The following is a 16,271-nucleotide window of genomic DNA, read 5'->3' on the forward strand; positions in this document are numbered from 1 at the left end:
ACATGGGGCTGGCACCCACTGTATCGGACAGTCCAGTTCTGTACTTTTTTACTTTACAAAAAAATTAGACTTTACACGTACACATTATTATCACCAAAAAAAAATTTTTTTAAGTAATCTCTACTCCTAACCTGGGGCTCGAACTCACGACCCCGAGATCAAGAGTCGCATGCTCCACAGACTGAGTCATCCAGGCAACACCCCTCCCAATTTTTTTTTTTAAAGATTTTATTTATTTATTCATGAGAGAGAGAGAGAGAGAGAGAGAGAGAGAGCGAGGGAGAGGCAGAGGGAGAAGCAGGCTCCCGGCGGAGCAGGGAGCCCGACGTGGGACTCGATCCCAGGACCCTGGGATCATGACCTGAGCTGAAGGCAGACGCTTAACCAACTGAGCCACCCAGGCGTCCCTCCAATTTTTTTTAAACAACCAGATATAACTTTGATATTAGGGGAGGAACCCTAAGGCATTTACATTTCAAAAATTAAATAGAATGAAGAAACTGGACTTTCAGCTAAGCATTTTAAGTAAAGGAAATAAAAAATATAAAAAGCGAGTGAGCCTTTGGCACATGGATATTTATAGAGCGGCAGCTCGTGGGGTCGAAGGGGCCGACTCGCAGGGGGCTTAAGCCCCACCCCTACCTGCATCTTGCGGAGCTGCTTCACCGCCTCCTCCTTGCCCTGCGCGGCGGCCGAGTTCCGGGCTCTCAAGTCCTCCAGCTCCGCCTCCAGCTTCTGGCGGGCGGCCACGGCCAGGGCGCGCTGCTTGCGTTCCTCGTCCCGCTCCACCTCCGCATCCCTCAGCTGCAGGGAGGCCGGGAGAGGCAGGCTCAGGGGGCGGGAGGCCCAGGCTCCCGCTACATGCTAGTGACCTAGACGTGCACCCACCAGCCCCTGTCCAGGCCACCAGCGCCTTTCCTCCTGCCCTCTTGCTCCTCTACACCCCAAAGGGATCCCGGATCCTCGTCCCCAGAGCCCCAGGCTCTTATCCTTCCGAAGCCCGCTTTACTCCAGCCTCTGCTCTGCTCCCATGTGTCCCCTCCAGCCCATTCCCGCACAGCTCCAGAGGCTCCTTCTACACTCACGGCTGCCCTGCCCCTCCCATGCTCAGCACCCAGCTCAAGCCAGCGGCAGAGCACCTGAAGTCCCCCCACTGGCGAGTCATGAATGGATGTTGCCAACCACAGGGAGAGGGGAATGAGTAAATGAGCAAGGGAGGAAGGCTGTGGGGTGTAGAGGAGCTGGTCCTTGAGCGATGGAGGAGCGCTTGGGCAGGCTGGAGGGGGGGGGCTGGGGGTTGGGGAGAGGAAGTTTCTGGAAAGGGGGTAGCTGGGCGGATGGAGGAGCAGCTGGATGAAAGTGTTGGTTGGTGGAGAGGTTGTGTGTGGGTGGGGGGCTCTGTGGGTACCCAGGTAGATGCTGGGTGAATGATGATGTCTGATCGGGTATGTCAGTCTGTCAATGGGACATGCCTGTGGGTTCATGGGTGATGCTGGGTGAATGGGCTGGGGAGCAGGAGGGCCTTGGGAAGCAACACTGAGCAGCAGGTAGGTGAGTGAGACTTCCTTGGCCCCTCTTTCAGCCTGCAGGCAGCAGAGCCCTCCCAGCCGGATGGGCGCCCTCCAGCCTCCAGCCTGGTCTGCTGGTACCTGCTTGGCCAGCTGCCGCCGCCTGTCCTCGCCAGCCTCATCTCGGCTCTGCAGGTCACGCTCGTGCTGTGCCTTGAGAGCCTGCAGGGTCACTTCCAAGCGCAGCTTCACGTCCTCGGCTGCCGTCAGCTCGTCCTCCAGCTCCGTCACCTGCACTCGAAGGTCGCTGGCTATCTGTTCTGCCGCCCTGCGGGATCGCTCCTGCTCATGTGCCTGGAGGGGATGGGAGGGTGAGCTCTGCGCACCTGGGCACAGGGAGGGGGAGGCCAGGATCCCAGATCTATCCTAGGACAGTGTGAGGGAAGCTTTGATGGTCAAGGTGATGTGCACATTCTGGTTTGCTCATTCATTCACCATTTCCCAGGCAGCTAGTTACTAGGTGTCTCATTCTGAATCATCCTAAAACATTTCATTAATAACCTCTGCGTGCAAGTTCTGTTATCCGAAGCCCTTGAGAGTCCAGTTCCAGTGTTTGTTAGGTCAGCTCTCACTCACGGTGGATTATTTCCTCATGGGTTTTGAGATTTTGCATCGTGAGCTCACTTCACTAAGGGGCTTCAGGTTTGGGAACATCCTGTGTGGACATGGGTTGAAGGGATGTTGCCCCAGACTCGAGTGTTGATTTGTGCTGGACCCCCCAGGATAGCGCCATCCCACTATCTCCTGTCATTTTTTTCTCAGCCCTTCCAGGGAGTTGTAAATTAAAATCCCAAACACCCTGTGAAGGCAGATCTGGGTTTATGAATTCTGAGACACCCCCCTCCCCCATCATGCCTCTCCTTTAACTGTCACCGTCTCAGAAAAGTGTTCCTTGGTCTGTCGGGGCCTCTCTGTTACCCAGGCCGCTGGCCCTGAGCCCCTCCCCAACCCAGCCTTAGTCACAATGGTCATTTAACATGAGCTTATGTGTCTTTTTGTGCAACGCCCACCCCCACACTGCACTGTCAATTCCACAGGGGCAGGGACCCTATCTACCTGTCACTACTGCCCAAAGAACCTCATGGAAATTCTCATCAGGGACAGGGTCTACTTTCTGCCCGCAGAAGAGGCCAACAGGTTTCCCCTCCTATTTGGCACCTGCCATTCAGTTTTATTTGCTGGAAGGAATTCAGCTTTCTCCCATCAACATCCTATTCCCCACAAAGTAGGCCTTTGGAGTCACCATGTAGAACTTGGCCGTTTTCCCAAAGGAGAGACCTTAGTAGTCTGAGTATGAGCTGGATTTTGGCTCTAGAGTGCCTGGGGCTGCAGGCCAAGGTATGTCACGGGGCTTAGGGGTTCTCTCCAGGCTTGGCTAAAAGCTCCATCAGATATACACTGGAGTGTGTGGAGAAGATAAAGCCCTTATCCGTTGTACCCATGAGAGTACGTTGTTGGCAATAAGGAAGGACATCAGGAGTGTGTCTGCCCAGGGCCTCACTGAACCACGTCTTCTGTCAGTGCCTCCCCTCACCAGTCAGGGGGGCTGGTGTCCCTGGGCCTGTCCTTGCTGCTGCTCCATAAGTATATTTATTGGACAAACTAAGGAAGGATGGAGTGGAGGGTGTGATGGACCTTTCAGAAGGCTGGGATGCTGGCTGGGTGAGTAGGGACTGGGGACAGGCCTAGGGGACTCCTCCCTGGCCCTGGGGGGAGCCTGTATGTGCTCAGTGGGGTTGGGGGTGGCAAGGTGGGATGTCCTCACCCTGGGTATGTGGTGTGTGTGAGGGGATGGATTTGTGTGTGGTGTGTGTGGTGTGTGAGGGGATATATGTGTGTGTGGTATGTGTGTGGTGTGTGAGGGGATATATGTGTGTGTGGTGTGTGTGTGGTGTGTGTGAAGGGATATATGTGTGTGTGGTGTGTGTGTGGTGTGTGTGAGGGGATGTATGTGTGTGTGGTGTGTGTGAGGGGATATACGTGTGTGTGGTGTGTGTGGTGTGTGTGAGGGGATATATGTGTGTGTGGTGTGTGTGAGGGGATGTATGTGTGTGTGGTGTGTGCATGTGCACACAGTCATGTTTGGGGTGTGGTTCTTAGGCTGTATGTTGTGGTAAATTCTCTTCACGTGCTCTGACTATTCATACACACATGCAATGAGTGGTTCTCATGCTCTGCGTACATATGAATGGGTGTGTTCTCCAGAAGATTCTCCTGTTCTGTGCATCTGTATGTGAACATGCGTGTTGATGAATGGCTTTCCTTACTTCCTGCATGTGTGAACACATGTGTTTGGTGGAAGATTCTCCTCACACTCTGTGGGTGTTATGGGAGCACGTATGCCTGGTCAGCAGCTCTCCCCCCATTCTGTGCTGGGCATGAACATGTAACTTTGATGGCTGATGCTCTTCATGTTCCATGCATGAGAACATGCACATGTGTATGTGCCGCCCAACGTCAGGGGTGCATGCAGTGGCCGGCATGTGTGTCTTGGGGAGTGGGGGCCCCTGCTCACGGTCTTGCCGGCATCATCCTTGCTGCTCAGCAGGGCTTCCATCTCTGCCCGCAGGGCCCGGTTCTGCCGCTCCAGCTCCTCACGTGCTTCCTGCTCCTCCTCCAGCGCCCGCGTCAGTGACAGGGCCCGAGCCTCGCGCTCCCGGCCCTCCGCCTCGACCCGCTCACGTTCCTCCACCGCCCGCAGTACAGCTGCCTTCTCCTCTGCCAGGAGCTTCCGGGTTGAGGGAGATGGGGTGGGGGAAACAGATTAGCTGAAAGGAGTGTACAAGTAGATGGGCAAGAGGGAGCAGCCAGGGACAGAGAGAGAGGGAGACAAAGGCAGAGACACAAGAGGGAGGTAGAGGGATTAAAGTTGCAACTGTGTCCCAGACCAGCCCAACTCCTGAGTGGATCAAACTGATGAGCCCCTCACTCTAGAAACCCAACAGAGGAAAGGTTATTTCTTCCTCCTGGGGTAGTGGTAAAAAAACATGTACATAATTTTTAAAAATGTACTTCAACCTTTGCTGTTTTTTTTAAGACACAGAAATTAGCAATAATAAAACTTGCAAGACGTGCCGAAAGGGAAGAGAACAGGGCTCATGGTCAAGAGAAAAACCAGTCCATGGAAACAGACCAACAGATGACCTCCACACTGGGATCATCGCACAAGGACTTTAACAATGATTAGTAAACTTCAGGACCAGATGGATACAGTGGGTGAAGACCCGAGGTTATTGCAGGAGGGATTTGAAACTAAAACAGAACCAATTAGAGAGGCCAGGACTGAAAAGCATGATATCTGAAATCAAAAAGTCATTGGAGGAAACCGAGAGCAGACTTGACACATCAGAACCAGTAAACCTGAAAGCAGGTTGATAGACATGATCTAAATAGAGAGGGAAAAAAAAAGGAAAAAAAAGACTGTAAAAAAATTAACAGAGCAAAAATAACCTGCAAGGCAGCATCAAGCAGTCAAACACACAGGTATTTGGAGTCCCACAGGAAAGGGGAAGAAAAAGGAAAGGAAGATGTGAAACTGTCTTCATTCATAGAAAACAGGGTCACTAATGTAGAAAATCCAATAAAATCTATTTAAAAAGTCTGCTAACAAATAAATTGTAGGATACAAGATCAATACATAAAAACCGATTGTATTTCTATACACTGGCAATCAGAAACTGAAATAAAAACCAGAACCATTTAGTTTAAGTAATCCCTGTACCCAGTGCGGGGCTCGAACTCACAATCCCGGGATCAAGAGTTGCATGCTCTTCTGACTAAGCCAGCCAGACACCAAAACCAGAACCACTTAAAACAGCATCGACAATATGAAATGGTTGGAAATAAATCTGATGAAAGATGTGAAAGATGTACACTGAAAAGTACACAAAGGGGGCGCCTGGGTGGCTCGGTCAGTTAAGGGTCTGCCTTCAGCTCAGGGCATGATCCCAGGGTCCTGGGATCCAGCCCCGAGTTGGGTTCCCTGCTCAGCGGGGAGCCTGCTTCTCCCTCTCCCTCTGCCTGCTGCTCGCCCTGCTTGTGCTCTCTCCCCCCCTCTCTCTGTCAAATAAATAAATAAATAATTTTTTAAAAGTACAAAAAGTAAAGGAGATCTAAATAAATGGGCACATGTACCACGTCCCTAGGCGAGAAAACTCAGTATTATTAGGATATCAGTTCTTCCCAGATTAATCTGTAGATTCAACACACTCCCAAATCAAGAGGATTTTCTTTGTGTGTGTGGAAACTGACAAACAGATTCTAAAATACATGCGGAAATGCGAAGGACCTGAAAGAAGCAAAACAACTTTGAAAAAGAAGAAGAGATTGGTCAACTGGTGCTACCTGATTTTTAATATCAATGCAAGAATGAGTCAGTAAAGAAAGTCTTTTCAGCAGTGTTCGAACAATTCAACAGCCATGTATAAAAAATTAATTTGGAGCCATGATAGCACAATATAAACAAATTAACCCAAACTGGATCACAGACCTAAATATAAAACAGCAAAGTAGAAAATTTCTGGAAAAAAAATATAGGAAATCTCTGTGACCTTGGGTTAGGCAAAGTCTCCTCAGACACAACACTAAAAAGCACAGCCCACCAAGTGACAAATTAGTAAATAGGACTTCATCAAAATTCAAACCTCCTGCTCTTTGAAAGACTCTATGAAGAGCAAAAGGTCAAGCCGCAGACTGGACGAAAATAGATGCAAAGCAATACATCTGGTAAAGAACTTATATTCACCATATATAAAGAACTTTCACAATTCAATAATAAAAGAAACAACCCCACCCCCAAAACAAAACAAAGGAAACAACCCAATTTAAAAAAAATGGGCAGAAGATTTGAACAGACACTTCACCAAAGAGGTATACAGGGCAAATAAGCACATGAAAGATGCTCAATGTCACTGCTCGTTAGGAAAATGTGAAGTCAAACCACCACATCCTATTAGAAAGACTAAGGTTTTAATCATAATAGTCCCAAACTAGAAACCACTCAAATGTTCATCAACAAGTTAATGGTTTTCAAAATGTGTTCTATTGATACAGGAATAATACTCAGCAGTAAAAAAAAAAGGGGGGGGAATAAATAATTACTAAAAAATTTTTGTTTTATTAAGTTATCTCTATGCCCAACGTGGGGCTCGAACTCACGACCCCAAAATCAAGAGTTGCATGCTCGACCAATGGAGCCAGGCAGGTGCCCTGAGGAATGAATTATTAATCCATGCAAAAACATGAATGAATCTCAAAATAATTGAGTGAAAGAAGCCAATCAAAAAAAGAGATTTACATGAGAAGAATCTATATAAAACTCTAGGAGAAACAAAGAGAGCCTTGATAATCGATGGTACAGTAGTAAGTGGTCAAACATACATGTGTTTGGAGTCTGAAAAGAAGAAGAAAGAGAGAATGGGGCAGAAAAGATATTTAAAGAAATAATGGCCGAAAATTCCACATTTGATCAAATACATGAACCACAGCTGTGGGACAAATACAAAAGCCCACAGCTGCATATATCACAAACTGCTAAAAACCAAAGATAAAGAGAAAAAATTTAAACCAGACAGGAAAACATAGATCCCTACAAAGACACAGGATTTGAATGATTGCTAACTTTTCATCTGAAACAATGGAGGCCACAGAAAATGGAACGATCTCTTCAAAGTGCTTAAAGCATAAACTGTTCGCCTAGCATTCAAGAGCCAATGATATATCCTTCAAAAATGAAGGGAAAATAACGACTCTCCCGTTTTCTAGATGAAGAAAATAAGGCACAGAGAGGTTGGGCAATTCATCCAAGCCACACAACCAGAAGGGGCCGAGCTGGGATTTGAACCTCAGGGTTGCCTGATCTTAATGCTGTAGGGTCCTATGATTTTTATTTCATCCTCAGATTGCCAGATGCTTAAGATTATCCCCATTTCCCAGATGGGCAAACTGAGGCTGAAATGGGAAAAGCAGCTTGCCTGAGGTACACAGTGCGTCAGCAGGAAGAGCAAGATGTGTTATTTCATTTATTCCTCATCAGTACACTCTGGTGCACCATCAGGATATCTTGGGGAGTAAGAGTAGGTACGACCAGGGCGCCTGGGTGGTTCAGTCAGTTAAGCCTCTGACTCTCGCTTTTGGCTCAGGTCACAATCTCAGGGTCGAGGGATCAACCCCTGCATCAGGCTCTGTGCTGAGCGTGGAGCCTGTTTGAGGTTCTCTCTCTCCCTCTCCCTCTGCCGCTTCCCCTGCTCACATGTGAGTACCCCACCTACCCCCCTCTCTTAAAAAAAAAAGTGGGTACTACCAATAATTATTTTGGGACAAGAGACAGAAACCAGGATGGATGGGGGGCCTATTTGACAGAGGCTTAGAGGGAAGAAGCATCTTGCCCGATGGTCCCCCCAAATTCACAGCTGAGCCGCGGAAGCTTGACAGAGCACCCGGACTTCCCACCCGGGAACCTGAGGCGCCCCACCTGGTCGAACTTGCGCTGCTTCTTCTCCAGTGTGCTCACGAGCTGCCGCTGCTGCTCCAGGTCCATGATGGCATCGTCCAACTCCTGCCCCAGCTGCCGGCGGCCCCGCTCTAGCCGCTCCACCGCCTCGGTCTTTTCTGCCAGGCGCTGGGCCAGGGCCTCGGCCTCGCGGGCTGCCCGGCGCCGTGCCTCCTCCCCAGCTTCCAGTGCCCCTGCCTCCTCCTCCTGGCGCCTCCGCCACTCTGACAGCTGGGGGTGGGGGTGGGAGGAGAGGGTGGGTGGCAGTCACGGCTGCGACCAAGGCGTGAGCTGGTAGTGCCCCACTTCCCAGAGGAGGAGACTGAGGCTGGAGGAGGGAAGTGACTCGCTGCACTGGGTTCTTCTGACTTGGAGCAGGGTTGAGGTTGTGAGTTCTTCAGGAGATGAAAATTACTCCCACGGGGACCCAGAGGATGAATCAGACCTGGACTCCGCCCTGGGGAACCCCCCTTGATGGGGGGGAGACTGAGCATCATGCCCAGGGTGGTGGAGGCTAAGGTAGGAGAAGCATGGGAGCCGTGGGTGCCCACAGGAGGAATTTCGAATCTGTTTAGAATGTTCAAGAGAGACTTCCTGGAGGAGGGGGGCATTTGAGATGGATCCTGAAGTATGCATAGGAGTCTGCCAGTTGAAGAAGGATATTTACAGGCATGCATTCAGCACTCATTCATTCAACAAGCATTTCTCCAGGCCTCCTATACATCAGGTTCCATGTTGGCCTGTGCTGAAGACCGAGATCTAACTCTGAGAGGGTCCCGCTTTCTAGGAGCTCCCATTCTGGTGGGGGGGACCCATAGGCAGAGACAGTTCCAACCCAAGGTGACTGGAATGGGGACGAGGAGAAAAACGGGTGTGGGAGCTCAGAGTGGGGCAGTGAGGGACCTCCCACAACAGGAGAGGCTGATATTGAGTCCTGAAGAATGAAAAGGGTTTCTCGTGTGAAGTGGAGAAGGAGGTGAGAGATGAACACAGCTAAAGACATGCAAGGGCCAGCAAAGGCAGGGCCAAGAGGCACACGCTCTATCCTGGGGGCACGGGGAGCCAGGGAGAGCTGTGAGCAGGGGAGGAGCAGGAGAGGAGCAGGGGCAGCTCTGTGGTAGAAAGACCGCGTGGAGGATGAGCTAGAAGGGGAGAAACTGGAGGCAGGGAGGTCTGAAGGGAGGCTGAGACAAGGATCCAGGCGACAGAGGATGAGGCCTGAGCAGGTCTAAGTCTGTGTAGATGCAGAGTAGGGGTGAAAGAGAGTCGGGGGAGGAGGAGTGGGCTCTGCACTGACAGGCTGTGGGCTGAGGGAGAGTCCGAGATGAGAATGGGGGTCTCCTGGGTGTCCGGCCTAGGACCAGGTGGGCAATGGGGCCATCCCTGAGCTGGGGAACCCAGGAGGAGCGGGTTGGGACTGGAGGCCCCTCGAGGTCGCCCTCCAGGGCTGCTCACCTGGGCCTGGGCAGTCTGCAGCTCGCGGCCTGCCCGCTCCCTGGCAGCCCCCTCCTCCTCCAGCTGCTCCCGCAGCCCAGCCACCTCAGCCTCCAGGGCTCGCGCCCTGGACCCCAAGGCCAGCTTCGCCCTGCTCTCCTCCTGCAGCATCTCCTGCAGATGGTGGGGAAAACGGAAGTCAGGTGAGGGCAGAGGGTGGGGAGGCATGGGGAGTGGGGTGCAGGGGGGGCTGGCCTCACCTGGGCGTCGTGTAGCTGGGCCTCTGAGCTGCTCAGCTCCTTGCTCAGCCGGATGGCTCTGGACTCAGCCTCACTCAGGGCCCCAGACACATTCTCCAGTTCAGCCTGCGGGGAAGGGGCACCTTCCAATGGTGGCTTCCACCCGGTTGACCCCAGCCGCTCCTCCCCCTCAAATCCCTGCTACACTGGGCTGGTGACGATGATGTCAAGTGGGGTAGCTGCTGGGGAAACCAGCCTGGTGGTTCCTCAAATAGTTAAACGCAGAGTTTCCATGTGGCCCTCACTCTCCAAGGGAAGGAAGCCTACTGGTTTCACACACCAATAGTGCTATTCCCAGTTTATATCAAGGGAAGCTGAGGCACAGAAAGGTTACAAAATTTGCCCAAGATGACAGAGGTACCAGAGGTAAGACTGAGCCAGGCAGACTGGCTCTACAGCTGTGTTGTCCAAAATGGTAGCCACCAGCCATACGTGGCTACTTAAATTTAAAAACTAAAATTAAAAAAAAGTAAAAATCCACCTCCTCAGCTTTGCTCCCTACATTTTGAGTGTTCAGTGGCCAAGTGGATCGGATCGTGCAAATACAGAACATTTCCCTCACTAAAGAAACTTCTAGTGCTGCCCGGAACTCTTGCTATCAGCCACCCAACTCTACTTCTGGTGTCACTCTTATGTGTGTGATATGTAAAACATTTAGTACAGTGACGTCTAGGTAGCATGATTCCATTTGGGGCAGATCCCGGCTGTCCCCACAAATCCACTCTTCCCTGGTCCCACTATGACAGTCTATTCACTAGGCCTGTGGCTAGTGAAACTACATTTCCCAGCCTCCCTTGCAGCTAGCTGTGGTCACGTGATTATGTGATGGCCAATGGAATATAAGCAAAGGGATGTATGCAAATTTTGTCACTCCCTCTCTTTTTCTTCCTAAACAGAAGCACGGATGTGCCCATAATCCAGATTCGATTCTGAAGATGAGGGCGATGCTCTCAGGGACAGTGGCATGACAAGACCAAGGCACCCGGATCTTAAGTGACCTTGTGGAGCACAGTATCCTGCCGGCCTCCACTGCTTACCCTGAGTCTTTCTCGAGAGGGAAAGACAGATGTCTTTCCTTAAGCTGATGGATTCTGGGGTGCCTTTGTTTATATAGTAGTTTAGCTTTTACCCTAACTAATACAGCATTTTAATCTGGAAACTAACTGTAGTGGTGTTTTCCCCTGGAGGAATTGGACAACTAAAAATCATTCCTCCTGGGGCCCCTGGCTGACTTAGTCGGTTGAGCATTCGACTCAATCTCGGGTTTGTGAGTTCAAGCCCCGTGATACGTGTAGAGATTACTTAAAAATAAATTATTTTTAAAAATTATTTTTTTTAAAGTCTTTTTTTCCTTCATTTTTTCTGCTTCTTTGTATTCTTAGTAATGCATAAGTATCAGCCATTTATAGAAACACAATAAAATTAAAACATAAAAGTCCACATTTCTTTTAACAGTCACAGTATGATATCATCCCCACACAGTTCCATGTGTCCAAACGGGGCTTTTCTCATCAGAATACAGATTATTGAAGGCTTCTCAGAGGGTGAGAGGTCATGGTAGGGTTAAGAGCTATAGGGTCAGGCATGCTTGGGTTCAATTTTTGGCTCTGAGGGATCTTAGACGATCAGCCTCACCTCCCTGGGCCTCGGTTTCCTCGGATGTAAAAGGGGAACAATATTAGGAGTCAGGAAGATTTAGTGAAATACATAGGATAGTTGATATAAAGTAATTGCTCACCGAATCCCAGCTACTCGTGCGTGATCATGCTGGAAGAGTTCAAAGGGACAACAGGGCTGCTGTGGACCAAAGAGAAGCCCACAGAGGGTCCCTGCCCTGGCCGTCCCACTCACCTGGACTCGCTGAAGCTTCTCAGTAGCCTCCACTCGAGCCCGCTCCCCGTCACCAGCCCGGCCCTGCACCTCCTGCAGCTGGGACTCCAGGCGGCGTCTCCGCTGCTCGCCCTCATGACGTGAGGCCTGCAGGCTGCTCAGCTCCGACCGCAGCTCAGACACTTCCGTCTCCAGGGCCAACCGGGTCTTCTCCCAGGTACCTTTGCTCTGGCAAAGGGAGAGAGACAAGTAAAGATTTATGCTTTCTCCCTCAACCAGACCGGGCACCCTCCTGCCTCAGGGCCTTGGCACTGGTTATTCCCTCTGCCAGGCCCCCAGGGTTCCCCATTCCTGCCCCAACCCACCCTCCGGGCCTGTTCCAGCTGCTCCGCCAGCTCGCCCAGGGCCTGGCCATGGCGCTGCCTCAGCTCCTGCACCGCCACTTCGTGAACACGTGTCTCCTCTTCCAGAGTCTTCTTCAACTCTGTCACCTCCTGTTCCCTCTTGGACCTTTTGTGGAGGGAACACGGTTTCAGAAGAGAGAAAGGCAGGGACTTTGGGGAAGTGCCTCCTTTTATTGTTTCCCTTCAAGGATGAGGACCTCACTCTACATTCCCTAAGGGATCTGGGTGGTAACTGAGGGAGGAGTGCGGCTTTAAGGGTGAGCTCCTACCCATCTTTCAAAACCCTATTCAAAAGGCCCTTTCTCAAGGACGTCTTCCTGGACTCCCTCCATAGACATGGTTTAGGGGCTCGCTCTTATCATCCACAATGCCCTGTGCTGCTCCCTTAGAGCACGCTTTATTCTGGATTGGGTCCCTTTGCCCGACTGCCTCCCCCAGACTGGGAGTCCCCGAGGGAAACGCCTGGGTCTGACTCATCTCTGTCCCCAGCCTGGCCGAGGTGCAGAGCCAATACTCGATAAACAACTGGTGCACGGCTAAACCTCTGTGTCGATGGAGGGCTCACACCAAAGTCCCTCTCCTCTCCCTGCACCCTGCCCTGCCCGTGCCCAGGTGGTGCCAGCCGCCTCACCGGAGCTCCTGCTGTGCGTTGGTGGAGTCTAGCGTGTCCTCCAGCTCGCTCCGGAGTGCTTCCAGCTCCTCGCCCAGGTCCCTGCGCTGCTTCTCTGCCTTGGCCCTGGCCGCCCGCTCGGACTCCAGGTCCTCCTGGGCCTCAGCCAGTCCTGCTTGCGCCTCCCGCAGGGATTTCAGCAGCAGGGCCCGGGCACTGCCCTCCTCCTCCACCCTGGGGGTGGACAAAGACCACGGAGTGGGTACAGGGGCAGGCAAAGGGCAGGGATGATTTCTGGGGGCCGGGAGGCCAGGTGGATTTGGGGGTGGTCCATCCCAGGCTGAAATCCCAGCTCTGCCCTTGGGCGCATGCCTCAGTACTTGGAGCCTCAGTTTCCTTAGCTGTAAAATGGGGATGGCACCAAGAGTAATCAAAGGGACACTTACTGAGCCCCTGCCACAGGGGACCCTTTGCTTTATCATCTCACTTAATGATCACACCAAATGAGAAAACTGATGTACAGAGTGGGAAAGTCCTTGCCCAGGTCACAAGGTCAGCAAGTGGAAGAGCTGACCCCAGCATCTGATCAGCCTCATGACCCTGATGATACACAACCTCTAGCAAAGAGAAGCTGAATTGAGGGGCAGCAGTGGCTGAGAGTTAAACTGCTCATGGAGCCATGCAGACCGGGGTTTGGATCCCCTGCTCTCCAGACCGAGCAGGGAGCCTGCGGCGGGGCTCGATCCCAGGATCCTGGGATCATGACCTGAGCCGAAGGCAGACGCTTAACGGACGGAGCCACCCAGGCGTCCTTTAAAGAACACTTTCATACTTCATCCCCACACTAACCTTAGGAGTAGCTTCAAAAGCACCCCCCTTTCACAAATGAAGAAACAGGCTAAGGAGGCCGATGGCACGTGGGTGAGGTCAGGTGGCGGAAAAGGGGCGGAGCCAGGGCTTGAACCCAGAAGTCAGATGAGGGTGCAGGTTCTTAACCACACACACACCCCCACGTACCACTGATTATAAGACACACATTTTTCCACATTTTAACATCTAAGTTGAGCTGCACCTATAATCAAGGGCTCTTGTACGGGGAAAAGGCATTCGTAACACCGAGCGCACACAGTAGGTGCTCCATAATTGCAACTGGCTGTAATCATAACGATAGGATTCCTTTCATGGCCGGAGCGCTTATGAATCACAGCTGATCCCCTATTCCGACCGCGGAACTGGGCAAGTTACTAGACACGCGGGGCCTCGTTTCACTCCTCCCTTAACCCGGCGGGCTTGGAGCTCTCGCCGGGTCCAGGTTACAGAAGGGGACACTGAGGCTCCGCTGGGCTGAGGCGCATGCGCGCTGGTGGAGTCTCCCCGCGGCGCCCCTCCCGCGGGCTGGCCACGCACTGTGGGTGGCCGGCCCCCAGCCCCGCGCACCTGGCCAGGGCCGCCTGCAGCTCCTCCTCCTTGCGGCCCAGCTGGGCGCGCAGCTCCTCCCCGCGCTGCTGCTGCTCGGCCATCTGCTCCTGCAGCTCCGAGCTCTCCCCGTCCAGCCGCCGCTTCAGCTTCTCCAGCTCCTGGCGGCCCTTCTCCTCCTTCCGGAGGCGGTCTGGAGGCGGGAGTGGGGGCCATGCAGAAGAGCGCCAGACCCCACGCCCAGCAGCTCGCCGACACCCGCGGCCCCGGCCCCGGCACTGGCTGGGGTGGGGGTGGCGGTGAAGCTGTGGCTCAGCATCTCCTTCTGTGCCCCCTCTTTCCAGCTTCCTCGACCCTGGGCCCGACGCCCAGGTGCTGTCCTCTCCTCCTCACCCCCAAGTGACAGCCCTGCTCCTGCTCAGTGGCCGGCTCTGCCCTCTCCTCTCCTATCTCCACAGCCTTCTCCTGTGCTCTCTCCCTACTGATTCTGAGTCAATAGCAAGGGACAGCGACAACAATGTGTCTGAAACAGTGGGACAGTCAGAGAGAGTGACCCAAGACATGGAGGAGAGAGCAAGAGAATTGCATTTAGAGTGACAGAAACAACCTAAGAGCTGGGAGGACACCCAGTCTGCCCTGAGCCTTCTTTCCTGCCCCCATTTAGCAGGTACGACCACTGAGGCTCCACAGCACGCGACGTTCACCCAACGTCCCCCCTCCCCCACCGCCGCCAAGCATGCGCAGTGCGGCGGCCCACTGGGGGCGGTGCTCACCCTCCATGTCCACAATCGTGGCCTCGTATTTGAGTCGAAGCTTATTGAGGCTCTTGACCTTCTCCTCCTCCTCGGCCGCCTGTGACGAGAACTCGGCCAGACGCTCCTCCAGCAGCTTCCGCTCCTGAGGGTGGTGGGAGGTGGGGGCGGTCAGAACAGCCCCCCCTTAACGCTCATCTCTGGTGCCTTCTCATCTGCATTTCTGCTCATCTCCACCCTTCCCTGAGCCTCCTGCTCCGGATCCCAACCTTCCTTCCCCATTCTCTTGGGTCTCCAGACCCGTCCCACCCTCACGGGTGCACACGTCGTAACTACAGGCTAGACTTCCATTATTCGAAGAACCCCACCATTCGCTAACACACCATCCCACTCATGGGCGCTGAGGTTCATTCCAAATCACGTGCGATTATAAACAACACTGCAGTGAACATCCTTGCCCATCCGCGGCATTCACGTGAGTTCTGGATCCATACCACCCAAAGAATGGGTTTGCGGACCAGCAGCAGCATCAAATGGGAGCTTTTTTACAAATGCTGCATCTCGGGGCACCTGGGTGGCTCAGTCGTTAAGCGTCTGCCTTCGGCTCGGGTCGTGATCCCAGAGTCCTCGGATCGAGCCCCACATCGGGCTCCCTGCTCCACGGGGAAGCCTGCTTCTCCCTCTCCCACTCCCCCTGCTTGTGTTTGCTCTCTTGCTCTGTCTCTCTCTGTCAAATAAATAAACAAAATCTTTAAAAATAAATAAATAAATAAACAAAATCTTTAAAAATAAATAAATAAATAAATAAATAAAAATAAATAAATAATAATAAAAAAAAGAAATGCTGCATCTCAGTTTCCACCCCAGACCCGCTGAATCAGAACCTGCGTTTTAACAAGCTCTCCGTATGGTTCCTGGGCACATTAGCATTTGAGAAGCACTGGCCTGGAGCAGTACTTTTCAAACCGTGAGTGGTTCTGGAAACCAATGTAGTGTGTTGGCACTACCCTTAAAAGGAAAGAAATAGAACAGCGTAGAATGGAATAGCCATGAAGGAACGTTCCAGAAAACTGTGCATCCTTGACCTCTCAACTCAGGTATCATTGCCTCAGATAAGCCTTCCCTGACTACCCCGAGGACAGGTGAGGCACCCGTCACCCCCCATAGTCTTTTTTTTTTTTTAAGATTTTATTTATTTGACAGAGGAGACACAGCGAGAGAGGGAGCACAAGTAGGGGGAGTGGGCGAGGGAGAAGCAGGCTTCCCGCAGAGCAGGGAGCCCGATGCGGGGCTCGATCCCAGAACCCTGGGATGGAGCCCGATGCGGGGCTCGATCCCAGGACCCTGGGATGGAGCCCGATGCGGGGCTCGATCCCAGGACCCTGGGATCATGACCCGAGCCGAAGGCAGTCGCTTAACCGACTGAGCCACCCAGGCGCCCCTTTTTTTTTTTTTAAGATTTTATTTA

General features: G+C 52.4%; 1 protein-coding gene across 2 annotated transcripts in view; it reads right to left on the reverse strand.

Moving 5' to 3' along the window:
* Window positions 1-16,271, reverse strand: part of MYH14 (myosin heavy chain 14) — an 85,745-nt gene that overhangs the window by 14,464 nt on the left and 55,010 nt on the right. For both annotated transcript variants that reach the window (XM_044911268.1, XM_021681382.2), the window contains 11 exons: window positions 14,825-14,948; window positions 14,073-14,244; window positions 12,657-12,869; window positions 11,987-12,131; window positions 11,643-11,849; window positions 9,753-9,857; window positions 9,514-9,666; window positions 8,041-8,289; window positions 4,084-4,296; window positions 1,650-1,862; window positions 643-804 (listed from right to left, as the gene is read on the reverse strand). In XM_044911268.1, coding sequence (XP_044767203.1) covers window positions 643-804; window positions 1,650-1,862; window positions 4,084-4,296; window positions 8,041-8,289; window positions 9,514-9,666; window positions 9,753-9,857; window positions 11,643-11,849; window positions 11,987-12,131; window positions 12,657-12,869; window positions 14,073-14,244; window positions 14,825-14,948 — 1,956 coding nt within the window. The remainder of the gene's footprint in view (window positions 1-642; window positions 805-1,649; window positions 1,863-4,083; window positions 4,297-8,040; window positions 8,290-9,513; window positions 9,667-9,752; window positions 9,858-11,642; window positions 11,850-11,986; window positions 12,132-12,656; window positions 12,870-14,072; window positions 14,245-14,824; window positions 14,949-16,271) is intronic.

This window comes from Neomonachus schauinslandi, chromosome 16 (genome assembly GCF_002201575.2).
Source record: "Neomonachus schauinslandi chromosome 16, ASM220157v2, whole genome shotgun sequence".
NCBI classification, from domain to species: Eukaryota; Metazoa; Chordata; class Mammalia; order Carnivora; family Phocidae; genus Neomonachus; species Neomonachus schauinslandi.